Genomic DNA, 21,530 nt, shown 5'->3' on the forward strand with positions numbered 1-21,530 from the left:
GAGGGAGATTATCAAGCGAGTCCGATGATTGTGGGAGTAGCTTCTTTTACCGTGTACACCACAGAATCTTGTGATCCCATTCCTAGTCCACCTTTTTTTTTTTCATTCAGAGGACGTTTATCTGAACTATTTGTCAGTACTTCTGCGCTCTGAGACACGGCTACGAATTAGATACTATTAAGATTAAGATCGATGAGTGGATTGATTGGTGGACAAGGAGGGGTTCGTGAGTCCCAGATTTTATCGAATACTTTGTGATCCCCAAAAACTGCCGCCTCACGGATGCCGGAGTCCTATGGCAATTCAGCATGTTTTCAGACAAGTGCGGATCATGCTTCACTTTCGGCTTCCAGCTCCCATGGCGAAATGTGACGCAACCGCATCCGTACCGGACCAACAGCAAAGCAACAATCGTGATCATGAGGTCATGAGAGGGTCGAGTACCAATACACTTCGGGAGAGCGACATTGCATGAGACGAGAGAAACTTGCCTCCTTGTTCCGTGCTCATCAAGTCGACACCCATGAACGCGAGCGGGATGTCAGTTTCGCCAATGAGATTCAACACCCTTCGGAGTCAACAGTGATTCAGGTGGTCGATGTACTTGCCAGGTAGGTCATATGCCTTGAGCCCACTGCGTGACCTGGCATAGAAGGTATCGATGCGCAAACTTTCACTGGAGAGAAATTCACCCATACAACTGAGATACACATGCACAGCTTATCCCTGGGGCTGGGACTGGTGGGAACAGGTCGGCTTTTCCAACTTCTGCCACTTATGTCGATAGCCAAGATTGCTGCAAGAGTACAATAATACTTGAAACATGCACTTGAGTGTTGAAGGACCAGACAAATCCTAAAAAGTCGTTGTGTTCGTTCCGTCAAGTCGAGGCCTATTGCACATTACGAATGCTCACTTTTCGGCCTTCTGATGATGAAGAAGTGCTTCATTGCAACGACTTTCACCTCGTCAAGTTTGTACAGGATGAAATGGAACCAATTATCACCATGCCATGTAGAATTTGCTATAACAGTTCTTTGGGGCACTTTATGGGACCTTCAAAACCACTTTTATTTTTACATGCCATTTTTCATGGCTTTCAAAACTTCCATTCACCTTATAATCAGGTTTAACAAGTTTAAATGCAATTGCCAAGTAGCCTAAATCCTTGAAGCCTTATCTGTAACAGCCTGTTCCTCCTCTTCCTCTGACTCCAAGTCACGTTCCTCATCAGGAGGATTCTGATCCACAGGCAAGATGACAACCCAGTAGAGCTTGTTAATCTTCTTAGTTTCCTTCTCATTCCTCCTAGTCTCCTTTCTATGCACCCTGCTACTCTTGCGAGAAATATCATACTCCTTATCCTCCTCCAACTCCGCGAGCTTCCTCTCCAACCTCCTCAAATCCCTGCGTAACTCGCGCTCAGTCTTCTCACCTTTCCGCCGGCTCAAATCCAAGCCCTGAATTTGACATTGAAGATCATCGATCTCGTCCATGATATCGGCAATTTTGTCGTCAGCCCTCCGTCCCTTTCGTCCAGCCTTTCTTGCCGCCTTGTCGGATTTGCGACTCTGCTTTTCTTCTTTCTCTTTCAGATTTTGGAGTTGTTTCTGCTCTGCCCTTTGCGCAGAGTATGTACCCCATTTCTTTATCCAGTTGTTCGCTTCAGCCGGTGAAGCCACATTATCGAACGAAAGTCTCATAACGCGATCACCGAGCAGTGCCATTCTCTTTTCGAGGGGGCGTTGCATCTGAGTAACTGTCTGTTCAGGGCTATAGATCCTTGAACCAGACCCTCCAGTTGACGAACCCACATCGGAAGAGTGCCTCCCAACAAGAGCACTATACTGATCCGAGGAGAAGGATCCCCCAACCCCAATAAGTGAAAGCATCTTCTCCGTCTTAACGACCCTAGCACAAAACCCCCTCGGCCCGAAAGTAACCTGATTAACCTTCTTCAGATACTGTTTCGTCCGAACAGCAGAAACACCGGCACCCGCCAAACCAGCAGCAGCTTCCAAACTATTACCTATAATCTGCGTTGTAGCCAGCGGAACGAAGCCAACCATCATGCCAATCTGGCCCGTTGCTCGGAGGGCGGGGTTTGCCATGAATGCTTCGTTTAGACCGTCGATAAAGTTTAGTAGTTCTCTTTCGCTGAGACCTGTTTGGGGTTCGAGTTCTGGGACTCGGGGTCGGGCAAAGGGGCTCATGTTTGGGCCGTCGAAGACTGTTGTTATTTCTATTGTTTTTTGTTAGATGATATGAAGATTCGGAAACGAGGTTTTTTCTCTTACGGGGGATGACGCATGGCTTTTGAGACCGTGTTGGGCTGTAAGGCTGTGATTGGTGTTGTGATTGGTCTGTAGAGAAGAACGATGACTGGGTCGACGGTCCAGCTTGATATGAAGGTCCCCTTGGGTGTTGATATGTGCTATTGGTATGGTGATGATCGGAAAAATGCCACTGCCCAGCTTGTGGCTGTGGTTGATGGTTGTGGTAAGGCATGACTAGATTTGAATCGCGACTCATGAAGTCGTAATTATCCTGCTGTGTAGGATATGCATGATACAAATGGGTCTGCGAAGGCGTATATGGTGGAGGATTCTGATCCATAGCGAAAGTTTGCTTTTCCATGCCTTGAGATAATATCACGATCTAGAAAGTAGATATAGAGGTTCAGTATACACATGTGGGATAGAAACGGGTATGACTCCAAGGGACAGGGACATCCTTTTATAATCTTAGCCCTCAAACCTCTTCCCAGGCTTGGTACCAAACCAATTTCCAGTTAGGGCTAGCAGTGCGACATAAGCACAGCCGGCCCCACATTTCCGTGGGTGACTCGCGGATTCAACCCGATCGAGTTTAGCGCCGAGATCCACAACCCTCAGCATAGCCACATATTGTTGGCGAATCTCCTTTTATTCGGTGGTTCGCACTGCTCTACAAATGCAGAAACGAGAAAGTCTTTCTCGTGACTCTTTTACTTTTACTCGGACAAGTTTCGAGTTTATATCACTCATGGCGCAGGGAAATACAGTCTTGAAGAATAGTCTCCTCGGACTTCGTGCGGGATGTCATAGTGGCGATGATCATGCCTCATGCCAAAGTTCCCGCATAGTATGAATCCCATGAGAACCAATCAAACATATTACCCAACATCTGCCCTCGGTCGCTAGGGCGAGAAGAAACCGGTTCGTGCCTCTCAACTTCAGGCAAGGGCCATGTAGTGTCCATATCTGCGGGGAGCCATTCAACATAGTTCGCCACGTTCAAGTCACCCACATCGGGATCCATCAGATCTGCAAGGGTCTGACTGTGGCTGTGGTTTTGATTGCCTAATGTTTGCTTATAGGGTGCCGGCGGCGCAGCTGTCTTGGTCGATGCGCGATAGGAAACATGATTTTGTGCCAGTTTGAGAAAAATAGATGCGGTGTGCTCGAGCCTTGAGCAGACGGTGGCTAGCAACCGCATCTGGGATTGCATCGCCCTGAAGTAATTGACAGTTGCGGATAGAAGTCCGAGGTCTTGTTCGATTGTCGAAGTATGATAGTTTTGTGGGTGGATGATGTTGTCAAATACCACGAAAAATGGGGTGAAGGGGCAATATAGAAGTTGCCTTTGGAGTTTGAATTAGAGAGTATTTAATAGTAGTGGATTTTAATTTTGCTCTTACCAGACCACACCGTTGTATACAGAACTCCAATTTGAGACCATAGAGCTCAATGTCGAGATAGCTTCACGAGCAGAGAATAAGCGAAGGGCCGATGAAGACTCATCGCCTTTCAGCAAGAGGATAAGAGAATGTAGATACTGAAATCTGATGCTGCTGATGCCGAGATACATCTCCCGAGTCTGGCTGGCATCTGCTGACACGCTTTCAACTCTGAGAATCTCTGTCAACGCCTAGTTCCAAACTTAGCAAAGACTGAACCGAAATACTTTAGGACACAAGGGCAGGGAATTGATCACTAACCCGTTCTGTCTCCAGATGCCATTTCTCCAACTCTGATCGTATCTCAACCCTTGCATTCGATGAGTTGCCAGTTGATAGAAGATCCGAAAGCACTCCTGCAAGTTTAGCCCACTGGATAGATCGTATCAAGACCTCAGCACCAAATCTAGATCCCTTTGAAGCTCCTTGCTGGCCTCCAAATGCCGCTCGCTCATGCGGATTAAATTTCAATATGAAGTTCTGGTCTGGTAAAGGAACATTCTCATACAAGGCCGTGGGAAGGAAAGCCGGTCGACCGAACGCAAGAGAACATGACTTGTCAATAAGGAAAAGCAGCCAAAATAGACAGAGCCGTTGCTGTCGATGTTCAGGAGCTTGATGGGTAGGTGAATGCATTCCGAGAGCCTCGGCCTGTCGACATGCATGCCCCAGTAACATCCAAGAGAGATTAGGTGCCGCATAGTCCTCGCCATGCATTGCTAGGAAAGCCAGAGCTTGCACATTTGCATGACGTGGCTCGAGAAAGATGCTGCTGTCATTAAGGGCCAGTTGCATATTACGACGGAACCGGGTTGTCTCGTCACTTTCACCGTTCTCGTTTGAGATGACTGATAATATCATGTAGTTGAAGAACACGACCCATGCTTTCTCACGGACATTTTGCGGTTCAAAGACGACCTGTCTTAGAATATCTTCAGGTGGAAGAATGAAAAAGGGTTCACCCAGCTCAGCATAGCCAAATATTTCTGGCTGATTTTAGTGGTTGCGCTGGACTCTGAGTAGGGGTAAGACCTTACGGCTGATCAAGCGATATCCGGTGGCACTGGAGGGTATGAAGAAAGAAGCTGAGTCTTCTTTCTTTTGTTGCTCGACATGCGCCGTAGTGAGGCTACTAGAGAGATATTGGAGCTCTGAGTGGGCACTCTGGCGCGTATCATGGCCCACTGGCTGGGCGATTGAATCGATCTTAGCCGATGCTTCCGTCAGGAATGAAAATGAATTCGACGGGCCGATATATAGACTCGAGTCCGATATAGTATTCTGGGATATGGGACATTGCGTAGATGAGGGTCGCTTCCGGGTACCTTTCCCAGAAGAAACGGGTCGAATAGCCTGCAAGACTCGATCGACCGAGTCCGCCAACTGTTGTACCGTGTTTTCGAGGCGTTGAAGTCGTGCATCAAAGATACTCTGCGGCTCCAGCACTTGTGATCTAGATCTGTTAGTATTCCATAACATACAATTCATCTTTTGACATCACGTCAAGTCTCACATGGGATTAGGGGCTGGTGGGGTGGAAGAGGACTTGTCACGTAGATAGTTGCAACTACTGGGCCAAGGCTTGCAATTGCTGCACTTGGGTAATTGCCGAGAGCATCTTAAAAACAGTCAGACGCTTGTTCACTCTTCATATTGGGATGAATTACTTGAGTTTCTTGTGTCGGCAAAAGTCACACTATACTAGTCAGTCCCGATGAAGCATCCTACCAGTGTGTTATTACTTACTGCGAATCGGGCAAGTCGAGATTCCATTTTGGGAAGCTCCGTTGCTTTCCGGGAAATTTTATAGTTACAAAAATGTTCAGAAAGTGTTCAAGATGAAGAAGAGGCGAGAGGATGACCCGAGTGATGTCCGAGATGTTGATCGCTGACTGGGTGGTTCCGGAGCCCTCCGGCCCTGACCAATCAAAAGTATTCATTCCGGATATCCCTATAGTTGCAGCTCTGCCAGCTTTAATTCCGGTGTGAAGTTTCCGAAGGTGTCCGAATTTATCCAATGATGATCAATCTCGCCGGACGGCTCTTGCCGCAACATATTCCTAGACCATGGGCTAACCGGATGCCGCGGACGCATGCTTGGAAGTATAAAAAGGACCAAGTATATTCTTCAAGTTTCTATACCCAACATCACTGTCATTCCTTTCTCAATAACTTTTTGACTACCTCGCACTCAGCCAGGACTTCTACTATATATACTTCAGTTCCAACAATGGATCCCTCGCCCTCAATCGCCATCATCGGCGGCGGACCAAGCGGTTTAGTCTTCGCCCGACTCCTCGAAGTAAACGGCATAACCGACTATGTCGTCTTCGAGCGCGATGAATCCTCGACACCAGTTCCATGTCAACAAGGCGGCACACTCGATCTGCATTCCACCTCAGGCCAACTAGCCCTCAAGCGGGCAGGCTTGTTTGAAAAGTTTAGCAAAGACCTTGCCCGTTGGGACGCAGCCTGTTTACGTATCCTCAATTCAGCCGGAGAAACAGTCGCCAATTTTAGCGAGATTGGGGACCGACCTGAGATCGACCGTTTGCAGTTGCGTCAGCTGTTACTTGAATCCATTCCTCCTCAGAAGATTCGATGGGGACATGGTGTGAGCTCCATCGAGAAAAGCGCGGATGGAGAGAATTCCGCTCATGCTGAAGAATGTATCATCCGCTTCGTAAATGGTAACTCGGCCACTGGGTTCCGCCTTATTGTTGGTGCTGATGGTGCTTGGAGCAAAGTGCGCCCTTTGGTGAGTACACCCGTAATTAATATATTTGTGAAACCTTGCTGATAGTGCATTTATAGCTCACTTCCGCAAGTCCAGTGTACTCCGGAAAGATGTACATTGATTCTGCACTCTCACAAGACAACCCTAGCTATTCCTTAGCCACCGAGCTAGTCGGTAAGGGGAACACGCTGGTGTTGGGCGAGAGTAAGATGATCGCGGTGCAACAGCTCGCTGATGCTAGCTATCGAGTGTACATTGGATTAGTCGTGCCGGAAGACTTCTATCCACGATCTCACTACACCGACTCCGACGCCAATGCCAGGACCGAGGCCATGCGCTCTCGCCTGCTATCTTCCAATGAACTTTTCGCAAACTACGCGCTCCATCTGAAAGGTTTCATCGAGAAAGCAGAAGGTCCCTTCCGCCCGTGGCCACTTTATTTCATGAAGCCAGAGACAGTCGGCTGGGAGCGAAGTGCTGCCGCTGGTGTGACATTGCTTGGGGATGCAGCGCATGTCTCTACCCCTTTTGCTGGCGAAGGAGTCAATTGCAGTATGTATGATGCTGTTATGTTAGCGGACAGTATTATCGAGCACTGTGGAAAGAGCGCAAGACTTGCTAGGGTTGAGAGGTCGTCATTGGAAACAGCCTTGGCTGCTTATGAGAAGGAAATGTTTGTTCGTGGCCAGAAGCTCATTCGGGAGAGTTCCGAAAATGGATTGAAGCTCTTTGCAGAGGATACTACGCGGTTACTTGAGATGTTTAGAGGAGACGACGGGAAGGAAGCTGCTGGGGCTGGAGATGATCGGCGCAAGTGAGATGTTGCTGGGTCATCCTTGTTAAATAAGTCAACTTAGATACATCAAGATTGTATAATTTAGAGAGTACACAGAGTACACAAACACCGGGAGACGTCATTCATGGATGTTACATTGTATTATCCTTGTTCACGTTGTGCAGCTTGCCAAGTTCGCCAAAGCCCTCCATCCCACAGAGCAGCAATAATTCTTGCCTGGGCCGTTGAGGTTTCATTGAAAGATTCCACCCCAATACCCAGAAATCCAGGTTATTCCTTGCCAACAGGATCTTCTCAAGTTGTACCATAGAAGTCTGCTGTTGTTGGCATTTATTGTCAACAGCTGAATAGCTGACGGTCAGGGGAAGAAGGGAGAGGCAACAATTGGTGGTATTCACTATCCATTGGCGAAGGAAAGAGAGTCGAGGGGGAGGTGAGCCGATGTCCGAATAACCTCTGGCAGGCAGCACTAGAAGCTTCTGGAGTAGAATCCTACCTAACCTACACTCCAAAGATTATGAACGATAAATTTGTGCGGTAAAATAACATTTGTTCCCGCCATTATTAGTCTCAAACATTTGAAATGCATCCGTGGAGTTCGAGTTATGATGTCAAGCTTTTGAAGTATATATAATCATTGTTACATCCGACTTTTGAATGTTCAAATGTTCCAGGCAATCACAAAACTTGGTTCTAGGATCTATGTACGAGAGACCTATAGCTAAATACCTAGCTTAGTCTAGGTAGCTTAGTCTTCCTCCCTTCTTCATTTATCTCAACATCGATCATTTCTCTACCTTCTGTACACGGATAATGGCTTACTCTTACTACCGAGACCCGTAGCACAGGCTTGCCAGGTCCCTACTTCTGTTCAACCTCATCCGCTTCCGCATCAGTACTCTTTATCGTGTGGATTCTCGTCCACTTAACCCCGAAAGCAAAACAGAATGCCCCGGACGTCGTACCAACTGCAACAAACTATCGATGTCCATCTGTCAGCTAAGATCCCTCTACACCCTCGCCCAGGGAAGGGCCACTCACAAATTTGACCTTATCGGTTGTGGTCCAAGATCGTCTCTTCATTTGGCACGTATTCAAGGAGTAAGATAAGAACCGGAGGATATCCACTGGCTGAAAAGAGGAACCTGCTGATTGAGCAATGTTCCAACAGGCCGGGATCACACCATCATGATTTTCAAACTGAGATATTTCCAGTTTCGCAGGCCTCCTCAATCAGAATCCGTATTGCATCCAAACTGTGGCAATAGTATAAACAGGTGATGAGCCAGCTTTGAGGTTTGCGAGAGCGAGTTTATGTCACTGTGATATCCAAAAATTAGAAAATCTGGTAATTTATATCACAAGGAAGGTCAAGTAAATTCATCTTGACTAGAAAAGAAGCAAATCGTGACAGTTGAACTTGATCTGTCTGAAGCTGTTTATACATTTACACCGCCCGGCAAATTAAAGGCCACGCTAAACTGCTTTTAGGCAGGCGCCGATATGATGATGCCACCAAAACATCCAAACATTGCAGATTCAAGCAATCCTACACCTCTCTATCATACTCCTCTAGACAACCTGAACTTAGACAAGGTATGATGCTCCTAATATTCCCATAATCAGCAGGCGCGTTCGCCCCACGATGCCCCAGCAATGGCATCCTGTCTCCCCGCATTGCTCGCGCATCCCCCGTGGCATCTCAGACATGATGTCAGCTCCAATGGAGACTAAACGCGTTAAAGTTCCAATTATGCAAGGTTGAGGGCTAATTTGATCTGATATACAGTCATTCTGATTCCTCCACGCTCAGCGCATCCCTTTATCTACAATGTCTGCCGAGGCTGCTGCATCTGTACGTCAACCGCGCGTTATGGCGCAGAGATGATTCAAGCATGAATATCATTTTCATTCTTGTTGCCAGAGACTCGGCTAATGCCTCTACAGCCCATCCCCATCCCCGATCTTACCAAGATCACCACCGAGGTACGATTCTCCCAAAACACGAAAAGCTACCGGATCTAACAATACGTCCAGGCCTGCGCCGAAGCCCTGAAGAACAGCAAGGGCTACGAGCATGATGCCGTCGGCACCTGGAACTCCGAGATTATTGTAAGAGCCCACTCAGCAACACGCCCTACGCGAATTGCGACGCAATCTCTAACAAGAGTACAGAACACCGTCCTCAAAGCTTTGATCAGCGCTACCGCCCCCGAAGCCTCCAAGCCCCCTCCCTACCGCTTCACCGTGAACAGCACCATTGTGCAGCAGGGCGTGATTGACGAGACCGCTGCCGCCGAAGGCGCACTCAGCAACGCTGGCAAGCGGGGTATGCACTCTGCCTCCGGTGCTTTCTGGGATGTTAACAAGGATGGCATGTGGACTTTCAAGTACGAGGGTGCTGAGGACCGGGGTCTAGATGTTGTTGTTTGCGTTACTTGGTTCTCGGTGGTATAAGAGCATTCGCTTTTTCTTCTGGATGGCACCGTGCTGCTCTTGGTTACTTACCTTCTTGTTCCATTTATGACTGTCATAATCATCTATCACCAGCAACTTCGGCATTGGATTCCTGAATGCCTCCTTCCCCCTTCAATTCTGATTGTTCATATCTAATCGTCTGTACAAGATTTCCTTGAATGTTCCTTTTTAAAAGCTATAAAGTTGCGAAGATATCCGACGGCGTGGGATTGTAGTCATCGGCTTGACCTATCTCAGCGAGATGAAAGACGATTCCTTCGTTTTGTTCCAGGCAGTAGATAGGACCTCCAATGAGCTTTTACACTCTTTGTACTGACCTTTCTTAACTTCGTTTTGTCTACTCGCCACATCCTGCTTACATTCATTTCTTCTTATGTCCGATACTTCATCACAATGACCATCTCACCCATTTAGTTTCACACCTGGGAGCTACAGCTCCTCTAATCGACTTGCTATGTGTGCCACCAAGCACTTGCTCCCCAGTCCCTTCACGTTACGCACGCCTAGCAGCAACAATCCTGCTTCCTCCCAATAAATTCACTCAACCTACCATTAACATATCTGCCCGACACTGGTCAGCCACCAATGTCCCAGAAGGCTCGCAATACTGCTGCAGAGCTCTCGGCTCATGCTGATGTCCGTGACGTCTCCAGTGCCGTCGCTCGTGCTTGTGCCAGCGCCCTGACTAGTGCTGCCACCAATAGAATGTACGCCTTCTATAGCCTTACTGGAAGCATCCCCAGTACTGATCATCAAAATCTCATCCAGGCCCTCACCCTCGGCAACTACTGAATGATGTCAACGATAAATTGGAGGAGCTTAGGCGTGGGATTACGGGAGTGACTCTTCAACTCACCGATAGATCGCAACACCGAATAACCGAGCCGTGGTGGAATCTGTTACAGCAACTGAGGGTGCGACAGCCGCTCGGTCGTTGCTATGCTTGGAGTGATAATGACAATTTGTTTACGACGCCTAGATAACATGGTGTCTTGGAGCTTACATTTGTGTGGAGGGAGGGCGGGATTAACATGATTAATGTGGTATTAATAGATAGTTTAGAAACTACCTGAGCATGTTTGTCAGATTCATAGAACGGTCATTGGTATCAGAAAACATCAGAAGAATTCAGATCAAGAAACAAAGATACCCATATGCCTCAACGACGCCATGTGGATACCCATAAAACACCTATCCTTGCTTGCGCCATGCCATGTGTAGAATAAACCGAAGCAAAGAACACCACTGGAGACCGTCAGGTCGAAACCGCGGAACGCCGTTAAACAGAGAAGACGACTCAACTCGCGACTCGCCCCTAGCGAGGCTCAGAGTAGTCGTTCAGGGCAACACATACAGCGCCACGGTGGTGGCCACTGTACTGGCGGATGATGTTACCAGTGCTGAGCTCCCACAGGCGAGCGTAGTGGTCACTAGAGACGGTCACAAGGTAGGCAGAGTCCGCAGAGAAAGCACAGTCCCAGACCCAACGTTGGTGGTTGGCGAGAGTGGTCTCCAGGAACAGGGTGTGGTTGACTGGGTCCATGGGGGGGCCATCGGGAGACGAAGTGAATGTCTGCTGGGGAGTCTCCTGGCGGGGAGGGTTGTCGGTGATACGAAGAAGGTCACGGTCCTGGGCCGGGGTGTCGAAGATGCGCAGCAAATCGCGGGATTGGGTTGGAGTCTCAGTTGGGGGAGTTGGAACTTCGGCCTGGGTTTCCGCAGGAGGGTTCTGGGCTTCCTTCTCCTTCCATTGCTTGAGAACAGCCTTGGCAGGCAGATAATCAGCATCGAGATTCCAGACCTTCGCAGTGTGGTCGGCAGAGCAAGTCGCCAGGTGCTTCACGTCAGGAGAGAGCAGAACACGGGTGAGGTAGTCCTTGTGGGCCTGGAAGGTGCAGACGGGAATAATGCGAGTGGTCTCGTCGGTCTGGACCATGCGCCAGAGGTAGACGTTTCCCTGCCAGAAGTCAGTACGAATCATTGACCGTGGAATCAGCAACACATACCTTTTTGTTTCCAGCGCACAGCAGAGATCCATCACTGGCAACGCTGACACTAAGCACAGCAGTGTCATCCTCAGGAATCAGCTGGTGAGTGCAAACACTCTCGCCCAGATCCCAGACACGGACCATTCCGGCGTGGTCACCGCTGATGAGCTCGCCCTGGTTGGGGTGGATCACAACATCGTTGACGGGGGCACGGTGGACATAGTTGCGCTGGAGGCTACCGGTACGCGTATCCCAGACCTTCACGGTTCCATCCTCGGAGCTAGTGACCATCCATTTGCCCTCGCAGTGGAAGGCAACACCGGTGATGTTGTTCGTGTGACCCTCGAAAGTAATCACAGGGTTCGGGTTGGTCGACTTGATGTCGAACAGCTTGACATTGTTATGGCCCGCGGCCGCGAGGAATCGCTTGTCCGGAGTAATGCACAGGCGATTGACCTGGGAGTCCGGGTGCTGAATGGTACGCGAGCAAATACCGGAGAGCGCTTCCCAGAAGCTGTGAGACAATATCAGCGCAAGCCCTGCCACAGATTACGACCTTTGCAGTCGTCAAGAAAGCGTTTGCGCTGTCGCTGAGCTCCCACTTACCGGATGGTATGGTCATACCCCGCTATAACATGCCAACCCTCATTAGCACTATAAATGAAAAGAATGCGGGAAGGGTTTCCGGCTCACTTACCAGTGCAAAGGATAACACTCATGTCAAAAATCGGAGGCGTGTTGTCAAAGGCGGAATCAGGAGCGCATTCAGTTATGCTAAGTTCGTACAAGGAGGAGCTAACAGAGCGAAGAGGGGGGTTAGCTAACACTGGAGACCCCATCTCGGATGTCATCCAGCGAGTTGCCATTTCCGCACGTGATCAAAGATTCACGTGATGGAAGCGGTGTGAGGAGACAGGGAGTTTTGACGAATGAGCGTGGCGGTCCAGTGGGCGGTGAAGAGCAGCCGGCCAAGCATTCTTATCTAAAACTGATAGTGGTAGCCACTAGTCCTGATTGGGAGTGACTCATGGCGGGTGTCTGCGGCATTTTGGCCAATCAGGTACTTCACTGTTAGGCGGTCAATACCATTGAATATCTTCAGTTGCCGCATGGGTGGAATGCCTTGTTTAGATATCTAGCACCTCCTTTGTCTGTTTAATAGTTACTGTCTGGTCTGGTCTATATTTTATCCCATTCTCTGCGTAGATGTCATGTAGTAGCTCTCAACAGATGGTGGGTGGATAAGGGCGGTCACAATAGCGGTGGTACACTCATACTGTACATGACGTAGGTACTGCTGGCAGAACAATCGATTGGCCGGCAGAATAAACAAATCCAAGACATGATCACAGTGGCAGACAACGAGAGCCTCCGGCTCATTGGCTGGTTTATTCTATTCATTCCCAATCTGGGAGTGAACAATAGCAATGTATTATTCTATGCTTCCCATTGTTCCTTTTGAGAACACCACGCGCCTGGTTTATGTCTTCCCCGTTTCCTCCCTTCTTCTTCCCTCGACAATCCTCCTCAGTGCCAATTCTCGGCAGTCTCGGTCATTGTAACTCATTATGGCTGATCTCCCTTTCTGCTCTTACTCGGATCCCGTTGAATGCCCTTATGAAGGGTACTATGCCGCCTCCAATTGCCCCCCTGGGGATCCTACTCCTAGCCCTGACGATACCACGCTGCCCGAGGGCGTGAACGACCCCGACTACTTTGACTTCGACGGCGAACTTGCAAAGCTTCAGCAGCGTAACTCCCGTGCCCAGGAGAATAACACGGAGCTTGACACTCATGCCAACCCAGTTATCGCGGACTCCAAGCCCGGAGAATGGGAGGTGACCCCCCACACTTCCCGCAGCGGATCTGTGGAGGAGCGGGCCGCAGAGATCGGCAAAGTTATTGATTCTATGGGAGGAAAGCCTTGGGTCAATCCATGGACAGGATCGCCCTTTGAGCTTGACGACGATGCGCCTGATATTGTGACTGCTCTTTCTGCTTCTATCTCTGACGATGAAGACGATGTGCCTCCTCAGGAGTCTACATCCATTGTGCTCACTATGCCTCTGCCCGCCTCAAAGAAGAAGGCCACTGCCTTAGAGCAGGTTGGCACTACCTCAGAGAAGCTCAACCCTGCAAAGGTACAGTTTCCGCAAAGACCTTTCATCCAACTGCTTGACAATGCTAACTACCTTTAGAACTCTGTTACCAAGCCCCAGAAAATCCACGAACAAATAGCTCACCAGGCTGTTCCTCGGTCCATTAAGCAGGTTCCTCCTCAGGCTACTTCGCAGGCTCTTCCTCAGGCAATTCACCAGTCTTCTCAGGTTGTCCACCAGTCTGTTCCTCAGACTAACTTGCAGGCACCCCAGGCCATTCAGCAGTCTCCCACTCAGAGTATGTATCCTCTTCTCCCCCAGGCTGCTATTCAGGTACTCCCTCAAAGCATTCAGTATGCTCCTTTCCAAGGCGTCCGCCAGCCCCTTGCTCAAGGAGTTCAACAGTCTCCCCAGGTTATCCACAAGCTTGTTCCCCAGAATGATGTGCAGGCCCACTCCCAGGTTACTCAGCACGCTCCTTTCCAAGGTGTTTGCCAGTCTCCTCCTCAGGCCGTCCAGCTGTCTCCTACCCAGGGCATGCACCACGTTATTCCTCAGGCTGCGTTGCAGACTCAGCCTCAGTTAATCCACCATCCTGTTCCCATCAATATCCCCCGGGGCTTTCCCCAGGGCCTCATGCAAGCCAACCAGCAGTACATGTCGCCGTACGCCTCTGTCACCCCGCAGAAGCTGGTGCACAAGCCCGGTCCAATGAGAACTTCTCGTCCTGCCAAACGCCAGGCCCGAGGCCCATACACCAACTACAGCCCACCCGGTACCCAGCTGGAGAGCGCTCGGGGCCAAATCGCTAAGTTGATTGCCGACAAGAAGCGCATGGAAGAGAAGCTGGACAATCTCAATCCGACTAATCCCAATACTGGCAAGACCTACGTCGAGACCCTGCAGTCCAAGAATGCAGTCCTTAACTTTGAGACTTCGATGCTGGCACAGAAGAATGCAATCCGCAAGTCCCAGGTGCGGAGCTCCGAGGAGAAATATGAAGAACTTATTGAGAAGTACAATGCCCTTGCTTCGCTGTCCCGTGCTTTCCAGAATGAGGTAGATTTGTGGCAGCGACGATACTACGAGCTTTCGGCTGCTCTGTACCAGCCTATGCTACAGGACACCGAGATGAGCAGTGACTAGTTTACCTGTTGAATTATCATGAATTGAATGGGGATATGTAGTACCGCGATTCTGTTTTCTTGCTTTGATGTACTTGCGATGGACCGCGACGATACCAAGGGTTACGTAGCCAATGAACAATTATTATTGTTGAATGTCTGTCTCTAGTAAACTGTAACCTCTATGCATTCTTTAGAACTACAAGAGCCCAATCTTTAGAGCCGCTCGAGTATTCTTTGGTCTTTCGGCACAATATTCATTCAACAAATGTGCTCCCAGTTGAAAGGCTCGATAGACAATTTGCAGCCATGTACATGTAATTGATATGGAAAGTATTTCGCATTACATTTAGACGTAATACATTCCATCTAATCCGTCCACATCATTGTTGTATTGTTTTATTGCTTCCTTGATTATTTACTATACTATATTTCATGTACATATAGAACCAAACCACCAACACCGCGCAGTGCAAGAAGACAAACCAGACCGAACGAAAATGGTATCAGGTATCATGCAATATTCATAAGGAGTTTGAGCTGGTGAAGGGAAGTAGGTTTGATAAGGTATTTGTCGATGCCGACTGTACTTGCTTGTTGCTGGAAGCCGGTTGAGGAAACGCCGGTGACGGCCATGATGCAGGATGGTGTGAGATTATTTTCTTTTTCGTATTCGCGGATTTTACTACTTGAGACGAGACCGTCCATTACCGGCATTGAAATGTCTGTTTAGAGATTAATACGCTGTATGGGATGGATTATAGAAGGAAACGTACCCATTAGAATGAAGTCGTAGTGGTAGAGTGAGCTTTTGTATCTCTCCAGTGCAATCAGTCCGTTTGAGGCTGTGTCGAAACTACAGTTTATTTTTCGCATAAATGTGGCCAGGATCTGTGCGGTGTCAGCGTATGCAATGATGAGGTCATGCATATCGAATTTGCATGTAATTTGTATAAGGGGAGCAGTCATACCTTCACATTGATCTCATTATCATCCACAATGAGCACATGTGCAAGGCTCTTTCTGCTAGATGACTTCGGTGTTGAGGTTGCTGATCTAGGCGGGCTGGTCGCTTGGACTGTTTGCTGAGATAACCTCTTTTCGTCCGTAACAGACATTGGATTGGTGTCTTTCTCCCGTGCCGGGTCAGGAGAAAGGCTCACGGGGGTAGCACTAGGTGCAAAAACGGGAGAACTAGGTGGCTCTTGTACTTCTCGCCACTTCATAATCTTTTCAACGGCATTGCGAATTTTCTGTGGACCGAAACTGCAAAGACAATTAGTACGAACATTCTGTTCCAGCTAGAACAAGAGAGAACTTACGGCTGGGAAATTCGAATGACGTTGACCAATCTTTCATCAGGGATGAGCGGCACATTCCCACTGAGTAGTACAACGAAGAATTGTAATCTGTTCTTCGTGGATAGTTCTAAGGCCAGTTTCTCGTTCTCTTGCATTGCGCGCTGAAGTAATCCTTCCTCAATAACGATTACTTGGCCGCGTGCTTTCTCCATAGTATCAGCCAGGGAAATCTTCCAATTAAGATGTTTCATGAGGATGCTGGCGACGGTGCTTTGAATGGAGAGCTTTCGTTTGCCCTCAACGGTGAGTATCCCAGTTGGTGTTTCTCTCAGATCAGGATATTCATTGAACCCAACTAAACACGCATGGATTGAATCGGTCGAGTCTTGGGCTGTGGTCGATGATGCGGGTGTGATATCCCAGTCTGGGCGAGCTTCCAGATACTGCACGGGAATATAAACATCGGCTTGTGTACCGATTCCAATCTCACTCCTCACATTGATGTGGCCCCCCAGAGACGTAACCAATTGATGGACGGTGCTAAGTCCCAGCCCAACGCCTTCTGTTAGTGGGTCCTCTTGGGAAAAGGGAGTAAACAGCTTGTGTTTGATAAAGTCCGCCGCGATTCCACGGCCGGTATCAGTAATAGATAGGTGTATCAGCGGTAACTTGTCGCATCGACCCTTCACCTTTGATAGCGCCACCTCGATGAATCCAGCGGAGGTCCATTTCATGGCATTCCCGAGGAGGTTCATCACAATCCTTCTCCAGGCACCCGCCAGAGACCGAATCCTCCAGGCATCCGAGTGATCGATTCGAACAACAACTGACATCTGGTTCTGGTGGTCGAAATGAAGGTTGATTAGACGACTAGAATCCACGTTTGAAGACCTCCGCTCTCTAGTAGTTGCGACATGTTCGGAGGCCCTCTGTCCGGTATACAGAATGTTTGCAACTTCTTCGACCAAGTGACTGATGTCGAAATCAGAGACAAGAGTCACTGTTTCACCATCGGCGGCGGTCACATTGAGTCGATTTGTCTGTCTAAGATTGTTGATCTTGCAGAAATCCAACCTACAAAATGATTAGTGGGGACGTAAAAGAAACTGTGCGCGAACTGTGTACTCACATGTGATTCGTCGTGTCGAGTAAGGTCAACCCAGACCTTTCAATCATGCCCACCATCTCCTCTTGAGCTGAACCAAGAGAAGTTCCATGGAGTAATTCAGCACTTGCCAAAATGCCATGCAGTGGCGAACGAAGCTCGTGGCTGACAGAGGAGATAAAGTCGAATTTTGATTTCTCGGTGTTGGCCCAGTGGATTCGACAAATCTCCGAGATGATGGAATCGCCAAAAACTTTAAAATAGTGCAGTTCCTCTAGGCCAAGTGCCCGGTAGCTGCTTGTGGTCCATACTAGGATTCCAGACAGCCAGCGGAACTTGTTCCAGTCCCACAAAGGAAGGAAGAGAGCGCATTTGGCACCAGGAAGACGTTTCGCGAGTTCATCTGTAATAGACTGTGTTTTGAATGACTCTGGTCCAGATTCTAAAGTATCAGTGTAGGAAGACGACAAGTAGTCCTCTCTGGAATCCACGATCGCATCTTCCAGACTCAGAATTTGACCTTGAGGGTAGGCTCTGAGAAGTCGGTGCAGCAGTCCCTTTGGTATGATAGGCGGACGGCCTAAGCTCGCGTCTCCTTTTGGTGTTGTTTTAAGGACGCAACTTAACGTATCGCACGGCTCATCGAATTCATGAGAGACAACACTCGGCAGACCAAGCGGACTGGGAAGCGGCGCCATTGGGAAGTCTGTGTCAGGTGTTGGTTGTAATGGCTCCCACTTATCGGATTCTTCTGGTGCGCTGGAAAAAGAAATTAGAACGATTCTAGTATCAAGGGTATTCTGTACTAACAACGCAAAGTTTGTTGGGCAAGCATCGAGAAACGCGACTCCATCTAAATCCATGGACTCCCGAAGCAAAAGACTCGCACGAGAATAAATTGCTGCAACACGTTCCGACACAGGATCTTTATCGGTTAATGATAACCGCGAAAAGTCCCTTTCGATGTTTTGAACAGGTGTCGCGTCTGCAGTGACTGAATCCTCTGGGTCCAAGACATCTCCCAGCGTCTTTTCTTCTCCAGAGCTCAAAATTATCGGCCGATCAGAAACGCCTGAATATAGAGAGGGATCGGTCGCTGATAATTGGTCATGCAAGAAAAACATAGATTCCTCTGCGGTAACAGTTGACGAAGATGATTGTCCGGAAGCCTGTGTGATAGTTGATGTGGATGACTGTTCGGGACTGTGAATATCGACCTTGGGGGCGTGTATGTCGCCCGGCAGCGTGGAAGGAACCGGCTTCGCGCCGCTCTCTGATTCCGCTTTTGGTGACAGGTTGGCCGCACTGACACTTGATTGAAGGAGACCATTATTCGAGACCTCTGTTGGATCAAAATCTGCATGTTTTTTCACAAAGCTGGTCAGGCCCTTGACCAATTGCTCGGCGCGAGTATGGGCCTGGGCAATTCGAACATTCTCCAAGTGCTGGCCAATAGCATCAGCAACTTCTTGGAGATCTCTAACCTCTGAGTCGCCAAACACTGTGCGTGGTTCGTCGTCTACTACACAGTAAGAGCCCAGCACATAACCCGTGGCGCTGTACAGAGGGACCTCGGCATAGAACCGCATGAACGGCCATTCTCGAACATAGGGTCGGTCCTTGAAGCAGTCCTCCGCACGGAAATCCCGAATAATGTAGCGAGTGCGGTTTGCCGTCACATTGGCCGATTCGATATCGTCTGGTTCGCGCCCTGTGAACAATCGAATCGTATGGGGACACACGCCCCACACCAGATCGAGAGACCGTGCTCCAAGGTAGATGCCATCGTCGGGTAGATGCCGGTTCTTGTCGCGCAGAGAAACCGATGCCGTCGCTTCGGCAATGATGTGTTGAAGTTTGCCGTCGATGATCGAAACAAAGGATCGGTTGCAGTTGAAACGATGCACGCCGAGTTGCGCCAGAGCGGTCAGGGTGATGTCCTTGGCAAGCTCGCAGCTCGCCGGCTGCTCGTCCCCCTGTGGTGCAGCCAGGCTACCCTCATCCCCTGCATATGTCGTTGGTAGTGATCGTGTTACTGTGCAGTAATACCTTTGCGGCAATGATCAGTAAAGTACGATACGGACGGAACGCCACATACCTCGATAAATCGCGGATCCGCTCGCGCTCCTCCTCCTCTACAGGATCAGGATGAAAGGCTCGAGTGCCTGCCATGATTTAGACAATTGGGAGATTAAACCCTTGAACGAGAAAATAGCCGTTGACATTTCCCCATGGGCGGGGCACGTGAAAGACACTAAACCGGCTTGTGGATGAAGAGCGCTCCACTCCCAAATGTTCATTGGCCGAGCAGAAACTTATCCGACGTCCATGGGATGGATATTGATTCTAGATGCATTTTATATTAACTGGCCTGTCAATTACTTGCATTTCTTTTTTCCCGACTGTAGGAGTCAGCTGTCAGACTGTAATGGGCGTAATTCCTTCTTTTTTCCCAGTTTCTTTAGAATTGGGCTATCTCAAATTCTTTTCCAGGCACATGAGGCTAAAGCTGCAGCATGATTGGTGCCCAAGTCGATTTGGTCTAGTTTGCTGCAGTATGGCGAAGGGATCAGGGACAAAATCTTGTTCCCACTGCTTCCATTTCCTTCTGTATAGGCTTGTACGTACTAGATAGATCGTTCTGAAGATTAAATTAAGATAATTTCAAATTTTTACATGAGATGCAGAATGCATAGCTGGTGGTTACCCCATCAGCTATAATCCCGCTTGCAGAATGTCGCTTCTTCTAAGACAAAGTTATACACTGTCCTTGTGGATTTTACAGCCAATCTGACTGAAGGAATTTTGGGTCGCAGCTAGAGCACATTTCCTCTTGAATTTGACCGTATCTCATAGGATATCCCGTCTTTTCAGTCTTCCTCCATGGTTTACCCTCAGATAAACACCAATTTTAGGCACTAGCCCAACCTTGGTAGGTACAGAACAATGTAGACCGGGACATTGGACTCAATTTTGGGCTTACTCTCTGTGGGCTTCGGTGTATATTTCCTGATATCTATCCGTAAGCGAGCAACAACAATTCTACGTTACATATACCTTCAATGCGTCGCCAAAAATATCGTACATCTGCTGTTTTGTGGCCTCCTTAGGTTCAAATCCTGTCACCATAGCACAGCAGTCGCAGGCATTGGTGCAGTGCCCAACGCCAGTTTGGCTACGTCTGTGAGATGGCGCTTCTCACAGCACCCGCAATTGCGACTGCAGCACCTATCTTGCTTGGCGCAGTCTCAACCAGCTATTTTCGCATGTACGTGGCCGGATATTGTGGCAGTGATTTGTATGTTATCTTCACAGAACACTTGGGGAACTCGGATTCTCTAGCCCAGAGCCGCTGCCTTTGAATATTTCTGCTGCTCATTAATAAATTCTCTAGCTCTACTGTCATAATATCGTCTTCGGTCCGATTGTTCAAAATTGCGAGCTTGTTCCTGGCTCCGGCTCTCACTCGAAGCAAAGTTTCTCTATGGGTGGTGATATCTAAGTTGCGCTCGGCTATACTTATTTTGATAGAAAAATTCGCGGTTGACATGCTCATTTTTGCTGATGCTGTGATTCCATCGCCATTTCCAAGCCAAACCGCCAGATATCTAAAGGCATTCACCGTAGCGTCTTCTTGCTTTGATAGGCCCTTTCATACTGACGATCCAGTAGAATTTGCGATAAGTCAGGTCTTGTGGTATAGATCAAAGCTGTATAAATGGGGAAAATAGTCGATGGAGTTTGCTGGTCGGGTATCAGTTAGAGGCAACCTTACTTTCAAGAGCCGCAGCCAGAGGTGGCCTAGCGCGAACTTAAATTGACACTAAATATTTTAAGCCCAACCAGAGCTGTACCAAAGTGATCTAGAGAAAATTTACTCATCTAAGCTGTACATTGGGGAATTGGTCATTTTGATGACACTGCAATGAGGTGTGAAGACAGATAAAAGTTTGGTGCATCCGTAGCAAAGAGGACACAATCCCAATGTAAGTTGAAGTTGAAGATCCCCCGACATGTTAAACCGAAAAGTAATCGCATTGTATATTGAGATTTGGCTTCTATTTGAAATGGAGTGCAAAATAATCTTTGTCCCTGTTGATTATGTAGCCAGACAAGCTTACTAACGGCGTTACAAGTTCATCCTGCTCCAATTCTCAGTAGGCTTAATGGCTTCGTTGAAGTGT

At 48.6% G+C, this 21,530-nt stretch overlaps 8 protein-coding genes across 8 annotated transcripts; 4 read left to right on the plus strand and 4 right to left on the minus strand.

Annotated features, from left to right (window-relative positions):
* Positions 1-1,160: 1,160 nt before the first annotated feature.
* Positions 1,161-2,213, minus strand: N7446_011537 (uncharacterized protein; the record flags this gene model as incomplete). The annotated part of the gene is made up of 1 exon (XM_058520279.1): positions 1,161-2,213. One exon carries the CDS (start codon positions 2,211-2,213, stop codon positions 1,161-1,163), a length of 1,053 nt encoding a protein of 350 aa, XP_058367803.1.
* Positions 2,214-3,102: 889 nt separating this feature from the next.
* On the minus strand, positions 3,103-5,491 carry N7446_011538 (Transcription factor; the record flags this gene model as incomplete). The annotated part of the gene is made up of 7 exons (XM_058520280.1): positions 3,103-3,622; positions 3,680-3,909; positions 3,980-4,704; positions 4,756-5,171; positions 5,232-5,336; positions 5,386-5,414; positions 5,465-5,491. 7 exons carry the CDS (start codon positions 5,489-5,491, stop codon positions 3,103-3,105), a joined length of 2,052 nt encoding a protein of 683 aa, XP_058367804.1.
* A 457-nt stretch (positions 5,492-5,948) lies between these two features.
* On the plus strand, positions 5,949-7,273 carry N7446_011539 (FAD-dependent oxidoreductase; the record flags this gene model as incomplete). Its single annotated transcript, XM_058520281.1, has 2 exons — positions 5,949-6,476; positions 6,533-7,273. 2 exons carry the CDS (start codon positions 5,949-5,951, stop codon positions 7,271-7,273), a joined length of 1,269 nt encoding a protein of 422 aa, XP_058367805.1.
* A 1,809-nt stretch (positions 7,274-9,082) lies between these two features.
* Positions 9,083-9,708, plus strand: N7446_011540 (dynein light chain Tctex-type family protein; the record flags this gene model as incomplete). The annotated part of the gene is made up of 4 exons (XM_058520282.1): positions 9,083-9,106; positions 9,199-9,237; positions 9,289-9,363; positions 9,427-9,708. 4 exons carry the CDS (start codon positions 9,083-9,085, stop codon positions 9,706-9,708), a joined length of 420 nt encoding a protein of 139 aa, XP_058367806.1.
* A 606-nt stretch (positions 9,709-10,314) lies between these two features.
* N7446_011541 (uncharacterized protein) lies at positions 10,315-10,521 on the plus strand (the record flags this gene model as incomplete). Its single annotated transcript, XM_058520283.1, has 1 exon — positions 10,315-10,521. One exon carries the CDS (start codon positions 10,315-10,317, stop codon positions 10,519-10,521), a length of 207 nt encoding a protein of 68 aa, XP_058367807.1.
* A 523-nt stretch (positions 10,522-11,044) lies between these two features.
* N7446_011542 (WD40 repeat domain-containing protein) lies at positions 11,045-12,583 on the minus strand (the record flags this gene model as incomplete). The annotated part of the gene is made up of 4 exons (XM_058520284.1): positions 11,045-11,686; positions 11,736-12,231; positions 12,324-12,345; positions 12,415-12,583. 4 exons carry the CDS (start codon positions 12,581-12,583, stop codon positions 11,045-11,047), a joined length of 1,329 nt encoding a protein of 442 aa, XP_058367808.1.
* A 702-nt stretch (positions 12,584-13,285) lies between these two features.
* N7446_011543 (uncharacterized protein) lies at positions 13,286-14,962 on the plus strand (the record flags this gene model as incomplete). Its single annotated transcript, XM_058520285.1, has 2 exons — positions 13,286-13,858; positions 13,916-14,962. The coding sequence occupies 2 exons, from the start codon at positions 13,286-13,288 to the stop codon at positions 14,960-14,962; spliced, it is 1,620 nt and encodes a 539-aa protein (XP_058367809.1).
* A 354-nt stretch (positions 14,963-15,316) lies between these two features.
* N7446_011544 (hybrid sensor histidine kinase/response regulator) lies at positions 15,317-19,555 on the minus strand. Its single transcript, XM_058520286.1, has 7 exons — positions 19,445-19,555; positions 18,157-19,395; positions 17,371-18,105; positions 16,263-17,315; positions 15,912-16,206; positions 15,717-15,831; positions 15,317-15,665 (listed from the first exon to the last, which is right to left on the minus strand). Exons 1-7 carry the CDS (start codon positions 19,516-19,518, stop codon positions 15,454-15,456), a joined length of 3,723 nt encoding a protein of 1,240 aa, XP_058367810.1. The 5' UTR covers positions 19,519-19,555; the 3' UTR covers positions 15,317-15,453.
* Positions 19,556-21,530: the final 1,975 nt, after the last annotated feature.

This window comes from Penicillium canescens (assembly GCF_028828765.1).
Source record: "Penicillium canescens strain IBT 15451 chromosome Unknown utg000008l_segment0_segment0, whole genome shotgun sequence".
Lineage (NCBI taxonomy): Eukaryota > Fungi > Ascomycota > Eurotiomycetes > Eurotiales > Aspergillaceae > Penicillium > Penicillium canescens.